At 40.8% G+C, this 8,556-nt stretch overlaps 1 protein-coding gene across 1 annotated transcript; it reads right to left on the bottom strand.

The window, feature by feature from the left end:
* Positions 1–818: 818 nt before the first annotated feature.
* On the bottom strand, positions 819–2,066 carry LOC147447092 (small ribosomal subunit protein eS24z-like). Its single transcript, XM_086522993.1, has 5 exons — positions 1,883–2,066; positions 1,596–1,637; positions 1,345–1,515; positions 1,175–1,261; positions 819–1,086 (listed from the first exon to the last, which is right to left on the bottom strand). The coding sequence occupies exons 1-5, from the start codon at positions 1,955–1,957 to the stop codon at positions 1,048–1,050; spliced, it is 414 nt and encodes a 137-aa protein (XP_086379119.1). The 5' UTR covers positions 1,958–2,066; the 3' UTR covers positions 819–1,047.
* Positions 2,067–8,556: the final 6,490 nt, after the last annotated feature.

Genomic DNA, 8,556 nt, shown 5'->3' with positions numbered 1-8,556 from the left:
ATAAAGAGTTACCCACCAGAGAGATCCATTCTTTGTGATCTAGAGAGCTAGAAAACAACAAAATCTCAAGGCTGTCTTTGTGACCTCAGCAGCTCAAAAATGTCAGAAGGCTTTCAAAAACCAACAAGGATTCTCAATTACCTTGATACTCAACAAGGATGACACTTTCCCATGGTGAACCACTCACTAGGGACGAGCACAACCTCCTAACTATCACAATTTTGTTCAAGGACTTCAACATACATCACTTTTCCACATCAAACATATCTACCAAAATCACTACAAAAACGATAAAACCCAGCTAAATAATACATGCAAACATGTAAACCACTCATGACAATTGCAACCTCCTGCTTTTTCGAGATTCTGTGCCGTAGAGCACGTTAAACCTACTGTTCTTCCGGCAGCTAACTACAAGCTAAAATTTTGCCCAATAGAGCCGGCGTGCCCCACTTTTCCACATACATTCAACTTGACACAACCACAAACCTCCTGAATTGTTCCAGCTACTTACAAGCTGAAAAATTTCCAAGAAATCCGGTACACATCACTTTCCTGCATCAAAGCACAATAGATTCAAATTACCACAATCACGAGGGACAGATCCCACAGAACACTGAGCTAAATCTATGCATACGCAACAGTTTAAATTTAAAACAGGGAAAGTCTGGAAGTTGCTCACACTTGCTTCAATACTCTTAAACAGGGAAAGATGCACATTAGTCATCTTTGCATACAAAAGTAATAACCAGATATGAGTGGAAAAAACAACTAAAATTAAACAATAAGACCCAAGGTGACATTTAAGACAAGAAACATTAGGATAATAAAGATCCCAGATTGATTACTTTCAGACTTGCAACCACCTAAAAAATCCTTCGTGTGTAGAGAACAAACTACAAGATATGTTACAATCAAAGGGCACCATGGCATGCCCAAGACTAGCGTACGTATTGGTTCAACAACCTTACGACATATACGTCTGCAGACACCTCATAATTTGTATCATGCAAAACCTTTTTACCTACTATACAATCATCTGGGCCCCTATTTCTTCTTGCCCTTTTGCACATCACCAGCCTTCGACTGCAACAAAACACAACAGAATCATGTCAAAAGACCCTCTCCATTAACCAAACCTAAGTCTACCATCATCAAGAGCTGCAAAATGCACCTTTTTGACACCGCGAATCTTCTTTGCTCTATTTTTTCTCTCTTTCATCTGCTTCCGTGATTTCTCGACCTTGGTGGCCAATCCATTCTGTTCATCAAAAACAAAAATCTTTTTCACTAAAAAGCAAACTCCACTCGTGCAGACCCCATGCAAACGCTACTCGTTCTTACCCTGATGAGCCGATACTTCGGTTCATACTTCTTGGCAGCCTCAACATTGTCATAAATGAGGCCAAACCCAGTAGATTTGCCACCTCCAAACTGAGTTCGAAAACCATATACAAACACGGATTGGGGATCCCGCACCTCATATAGCTTTGCTAGCTTTTCTTTAAGCTCAGCCTTTAAGCAAAATCAAGTGTCTAAGACATGACACAAACAGATAACAAAAAGACCAGAGAGTGAATGCACCACACTCATACCTTGGAGACATTGGGGCGTCCCGGATGAAGCACATCTACAACCTTCGAGACACCAGAGAAAAAACTGTAAAAAAAAGAAGCGGCCCTCCCACTGCAAGGAAAATTGTAGCACAAACAAACACAAAGGGAACCAGAAATCTGCGTCAACGACATAGCAGTTCTCTACGAAACCCTCACCCCAAAAACTCAGAAGCCTTAGACTTGGCACAAAGTCGCCTAGCCCTGACTAGACGAACAGATACTATAACCTTCTGCGATAAAAAATCCATCAATGGAGGAAAGCTTACAAATTGCCTGCGGGAAAGCAAGCGATTGGTCATGAATTTGCGGGTGCGGACGGTACAATTCTTGAGGTCCGCCATGGCTGAGCGCAGACTCCACAAGTTCTTACCCGCAATTCTCACGGATGCTTTGTTAACAGGTATGTGCTCTCTCTCTCTCTCTCTCTCTCTCTCTCTCTCTCTGCCTCTCCACCACTCTTGTCGTGTCGTGGCACATGCATAATGTAAAACTAAAATATCTATCTCACTCTCATGCTTAATGTAAAACTAAAATATCTATCTCACTCTCATGCTTTGGATGTGTGGGATCAAATGCTACAATGTATATAACAGATGTGATTTAAGTGAAAATTGATGCCACGATTACGAACGTGTATATATTATGTCGGGACAACGAGACCCTAAACGTGACACTATGGCATGTTTTGTCACATAAAAATATGTCTAATTTGCTTCAAAAATGTACAAATGTCAAGTGTTTCGAAGTGGCATGTTCATTTTGCATAGAAAGTTCAATGCAAAAGATCTCAACCAAAAATAGAGGTTTCATACGCAGATGTAGGAGATGCATCCAAAGTGCTTACGAAGTGGTAAAATGAGGTTCAAGATGAAATTTAAGCCCAATGGCATTTTTTCACAATTTAAGAGATTTTTTTCAACTCATTTGGGCTTTATATGGGCAAAACGGGAGATTCTAAGGCTTAAACTGGTCATAAAATGGTCAAAAATGGCTCAAAATGTCACATCACTCTCGGTGCTGTGACTATGAAAGCTGAGGGAACATTTTCGAACATCAATTTCAGCACTTTGAACTCCTCTATGAAGGGATACAAAGCCTGCACCTATGGTCTGCTAGTGCAGTCCCGTGTTGTTCTAACCTTGTATTCGAAGCTATATGGCCACCAATTAGGGTTTTCCCTCTTCAAATACCTACTTGGAAATGCATAATGAAGTTCTAAAGCTTCCATGAAATGGCTACGACGGAGAATTGAAGCATTTGTTTAGGGTTTTAATCAAGGCGGAAGAGCACTGCTACTGTGCAATTGGCAACGAGGCTACACCAAATCATCACACACACACACACACAAGAGTTTTAAGTTGATCTTGGCTCTATTTCAAAGTAAAGCTTTCATGGCTGGAGTTTTGTTCTTTTTGAGTGTGTTTTTAAATTCAACTCTTCAACGACTTGTTTGATTTTGTTGCGAACTCTCACAGTCAGAGGCTCGACGCTTTCCTAGTTGTTGTCTTGCAGCTCCGCGCCCATGCTAAGAAAGATACCAGGAAGATGCACATCGAGCTTAATTGAAGCTTACTTGATGTATGATGAGTGTTTAGAGGTTGCTAACAAGCTAGTTTTATGATTAATGTATGCCAGATGCAGTTTTAAAGGGCCAACAGATGTTTAAATGATGCTAAAAAGGAGTATGCTTGAAGTAAGCATAGATGGGAGTTTATGATCTAGAATTGTAGTTCTTGAAGTGCTTTATCGGCATGTCTTTACGGCTCGTCGATTGGAGCTACAGTGAAAAAGTTATGGCAATTTGAAGTTTAAGTTGATGTATATCCGTACTGGATTGGGCAAGTGCATCTGAAGTGAATGCATGGCTTAAAGTGCTCACTTTGTAGAGCGCGTCGGTCTTTTCAGATTAGTGAACGGAGTTACGGTTGCCAAGATATTGGCCGTTAAAGATTCATCGGGGACCGGTTCCGTACCAAGGACTGCTGGAGAAAGAAGTTGTGCTTGGAAATGTTTTGGCCAATATGCATGTCATATGTGGTGCCCTTATAAATTTGCTAGGCCGCCCATTGGGGCCAGTGGCCGCCCGCCCATGATCTCAAAGGGTGCGGCCGCCCAAGGGCGCCCAAAATATGACCAAAGAGGGCCACCCTAAACTAAATGGGTGTGAGTGGGAAAAGAAGAAGAGAAAAAAGGGGAGCATGGCATGGCGTCAGCAAGCCAGGAGGCACAAAGGAGGAGGAAAGCATTCACGCTGGCCAAGGGGACACTCGGATGAGCTCGTAGCAGAAGCGCGAAATGTTGAGGATACAACGACGACCTGATTCGGTCATGAGCTCGCCGCATTTGGTGTCGGTCGGTCTTTCCCTCAACGACAGCGCCGTTGGGGCTACAAAGGGGGCATTGCTATTAAAAGGAGAATTTTGCATGAGGGGTTAACGAAAGGGAAACGAGGGATGAGCTAGAATGAGGGGAGTTTTTGGTGAAGCGAGGGAGAGAAAAGGGCATGAAACACGGAGGAGGGAGAAGGCGATCTTGGGGGAGATCGAAAGCATAGGAAGACTCCGTCTCTCTCTCTCTCTCTCTCTCTCTCTCTCTCTCTCTCTCTCTCTCTCTCTCTCTCTCTCTCTCTCTCTCTCGACCTCAAGAGGAAAAAGACTCGCAGGAAATCTCTCACTCTCTCTCCCTCTCGCTCTCGAAGTTAATCATGGAGGCAAGGGGCTTTCTCTCTCGAAGGAGGAGTTCGTTGTGGCACGAGAAGGAACGAAGGTAGAGGGGAGCATGAGGTAAAGACGAAGACGATATGGGCTTGAGCAAGGGAGAAGAGAACTCTCTCGCGTGTGCATGAGCAAGAGGAGGCCGCTCTCTCTCTCTCTCTCTCTCTCTCTCTCTCTCTCTCTCTCTCTCTCTCTCTCTCTCTCTCTCTCTCTCTCTCTCTCTCTCTCTCTCTCTCTCTCTGCCCTTGAGAAACTTGAAGGCAATCTCTCTCGCTCTCGACCTTGGTGATGCGAGGAATCAGAAAAAAAAAAGAGCAGCTATGAATGCATCGTCATCATCAATTTAAACTTTAATACTCATCTCGGTAAATCCTGGTGTCATTAATGGCCCGGGTAATTGTAAAGGGAGCTTAAACTCCTAGTTTTCAGTTACTCCGAGTGACAGTGCTGCTAACAGCCCGCCTTGGCTATCAATTAAGTTGTACCTAAAGATTTACTCAATCAATTGATGATTATGGTGACTGCCAAAGCTTTCAGTGTCTGCTATTCTCTCTCTTTCACACCTCTCACAGCCAGAGGCCCGGCGCCTACCCGGCTCACGTTTCGAACACATATCCCCCGACATCGCATTGCGCACTTCTTGACACAAGTTTGGTGAACCCGACACGAAGTAGGCTAGGGTGAGGGTTCAAAAGCTTCATTGCAGGTTTCAAATTAAACCTTTAAAGCTATGGAGCAACAAGACAGGGGTTCGGTTTGATCTAGTCACAATGCAAATGTTTTAAGCTTTTGCAGTGTTTATGCAGCAACAGCCAGTTGCGGAAAGGAGGGAGGTTTCCTCAATCAAAGAGCTTCAATCTGTGGTGAAGAAAATGGACCAATTTAATGGTAAAGATGTAACAAAGTATCTTTGTGGATATGTGAACGAGATGGAGCTTCATCAAGTGCCCGAAGCAGAAATGGTTCAATGTTTTGAGTTGGCTGTGGTTCGGGAGATCAAAGAGCATGTAAGGGGAATTAGAAATGATCTTGGGAGAACTTGGGAAGCATTGAAATTAGCCTTGAAGGAAGAGTATGTCATGGAGGACTCTGAAAGGGTAACAAAGAGGACTTTTTTAGAGTGGACAGTTCGGCCAAAAGAGGGGCTTTTGCCCACCAAATTGCTAAGGGAACTTGAACGCCGCTATGATCAACTTTTAAGGACTGAAAAGGCTACCCTAAACTTGGAGAAGACATAGCTCTTTTTGCAAGCTGCATGTAAAGAGATTCAAGAGAAGTTAGAGTTACTACTTGAGGATAAGGATGCGGAATAGGGCTTAAAGACTGATTGGAATGAGGTTAAAGATGCAATTTCACTCTAGCCAAACGATAATGACGAAGAGACAAGATGATAGTCAACCCTACTCAAACCCCAAGTATTCTCGAGAGTCTCATAAAGGCTGTTATTGTGGTTCCAAAGAGTGACAAGTCCATTCTAGATGATAATGTCAAGGGAATGCAAGAGCTAAATTTAACACTAGAATGATAACATGACACTTTTATGTCATTGGACACTTTTGTGTCGTGTTAAGTGACCATTTTGCTTGAATTATTTGAAGAGTATGAAAATGAATTTCTAGGTGCTATATATCCACAAAGTTGCATTATGAGCTGAAAAAAACTTGACTTTTTTTTTTTGGAATATCGATCTCACCATTAACCTTACTCTTGCACAACATGTTTGAACCTAAACTGTGTGTAAAAACGGGTCTTGTTTTTGTTTTTTTTTCAAAGTTTTGCAACTATACCATTCTAAACTTCATGTTTGTGATGTTTAGATTTCTAGAGGATAAGCCTTCATAGTTATCAACATATTCTGATTCTTCTAGGGAGAACTAAGTGTTAAAATTGAAAGTTATGACCACCTTACAAGAATTGCATAATCCTATTTTTTTTGCCAAATTAGCACTTTTATGATTTTTTTTGTGGATTTCTTTTTGATTGAGTAAGTGGCATGTATAACATAAAGCTAATCTTCCTTGACTTTTGGGGGACCTAATATGCTATATAGCATAGTGTATGATGATGGTTGAGTTTTTATTATTACTAAAGAATATGAGACATTTTAGTGTAGCAAGTATGGCTTTCTCAATATTGCTAGTTTCTTAGGCCAATTGTGTGTATTTTGTAGTTAGTAACCATATCTAATTATAAACTACAATTTGGCTAGGTATTGAGTAGTTTCTATGGGATTCTAGAGGTCATAATGCTAAACCCAGTTTTGTCATGTTTGCTATATTTAGCACTTCATCATTGTCTCCAAGGTTCTAGTTAGTAAGAGATCAATTATTCTTTTGACATGCTCCATGGCTCCTTTTGAATCCAACGGCTCAAAGGGAACTAAGAATACATGTATATAGCATGTATATTGAGTGTGATTATAGAAACTTTGATGATAGGTCCGCATAATAGAAAAAATACAACTTTTTTGTACCTTTTTTTTTGCCCCCAAAAAAAATAGTGAGACAAAAGAAACAATATTTTTTTATCACCAATCCATTGAAGTTAAGAGGGCATTTTATCTCATGTCCTACAAAAATCCCCACTCTTGTTTATATGCAATCAACCATAAGAAATGGTTGTTTTGGGAAAAATGCACTAGTCCATCAACTTTGGAGTCTTGTTGTGACCAAAAGATGATAAATTTTACAAGTTTCTCATTTTTGTCATATGTAGTAGTCCTTGAACTATAAGGTCATGAAAGTATTTTTCAAAATAAGTGGATCTAATATGGTTTTGGAATTTTTTTCCAAAACCCTGAAATGACACTTTTATGTAGACTTGTTAGGTTTCCTGTTAAAGCTTATAAGGCTAGAAGAAAAGGGGCAACCATCAAGTCAATCTACAGGGCAACGATCTCAAAATAGAGAAGGCTTTGTAAATAGATGCATATAGTGTGATAACACTGACCATGCAAGGAGGGATTGTGAAAGTTTCAAAGATGCTTTGATCAAGGGGATTCTTTTCTTTAACTTAGATGGAAAAATTCACTTAAATGAAACAGGTAAGATCTTGGGGTACAAATTTTAGCAAAGATAAGATGAAGAAGCTAGTTGAGGACATGGCTACTAGACATGCCATCTCAAAGGTTGAGGTAGCCACCTATGGGCTCAAGGTAGAACATATTAATAAAAAAGGAGTTAAGATTCAAGAAGAAGCATCTAATGCGATTGGAGAAATGTGGTCGTGCGCAATACAATCTATTATGAAGGGTAAAATGACTAAAAAGGTCTTGCATGAAGCTAGAGATTGCATTCGGCTAGCAACAGGTTGGAATGACCTTGTAGACTCTTTGTCAATGCATGCTTACATTGCCAAATGTCAAGCCAATGAGGCCGTTGTCAAAGAGAAACACATGCGTGAGAATGGGGATGAAGGGCCTTCAAAGGGGGCCACGAGGAGTGGAGGCAGAAATGACACAGTGCCTAGATTAACTTCCCTGCAACAGATGCCTGTCTCCGAAGTGCCTATGCAAGAAGCCTCTAAAGAAAAGAAGAAGGACGCAACAAAAACTAAAGCAAAGAATCCGGCCTACAAACTCCAATCTGATATAGAGGCAGCAACTGAGCTCAAAAAGGTTTTGGAAGAGAAGATTTTGAACATTAAGGTTACCTTGGGTGAGGTCCTTGGAATAACAAAGAGGGAGTTCCATGAAGAAATAATTGATATCATCAAGATGAAGCGTGTCTCTTACTAAATCTATCCATGTACAGAGTGAAGAAAAGACTTTAAATGCACAGGGAGTAAACGTCTATGGTGAGCAAGGTGATGAAACTATTGTTGGATGCTGCAGGTCTAGGGGAGGAGTAAATTAGGTTCACTTCTTGGATGATGAAGATGAACCACTCACAAGAGTTATTGCTCCAAGATTCATTGCAGAAGAGTGACTACAGAGACCCTAGTGAAAGTGGCAGACTTAGAAGAGCCATACATTGCGCTGATATATCATGGGTCAGAACTTAATCTTATGTCAAAGAGTCTATATCAAAAAGAAAAATGGCCAATCAATATAAATCATGTATGGATGATCGGTGCAGCAATCAACTCATCAGGGGAGGTGCATGGAGCTTGTCTATGGAATTTTTTGGATTTTTAAGGCGATGCTTTGTAATTTTTGGGTGTTTTTAGCATTTTCTGCTAATTTTTGGACTAATTTTAGCATTTCGCGCTTTTAAAAAATTAAAATA

The sequence above is a fragment of the Adiantum capillus-veneris genome, chromosome 11 (assembly GCF_014529385.1).
Source record: "Adiantum capillus-veneris isolate H3 chromosome 11, ASM1452938v2, whole genome shotgun sequence".
Taxonomy (NCBI): Eukaryota; Viridiplantae; Streptophyta; class Polypodiopsida; order Polypodiales; family Pteridaceae; genus Adiantum; species Adiantum capillus-veneris.
Note: the sequence above shows the minus strand (reverse complement) of the source record. Positions and strands in the feature narration are given on the sequence as shown.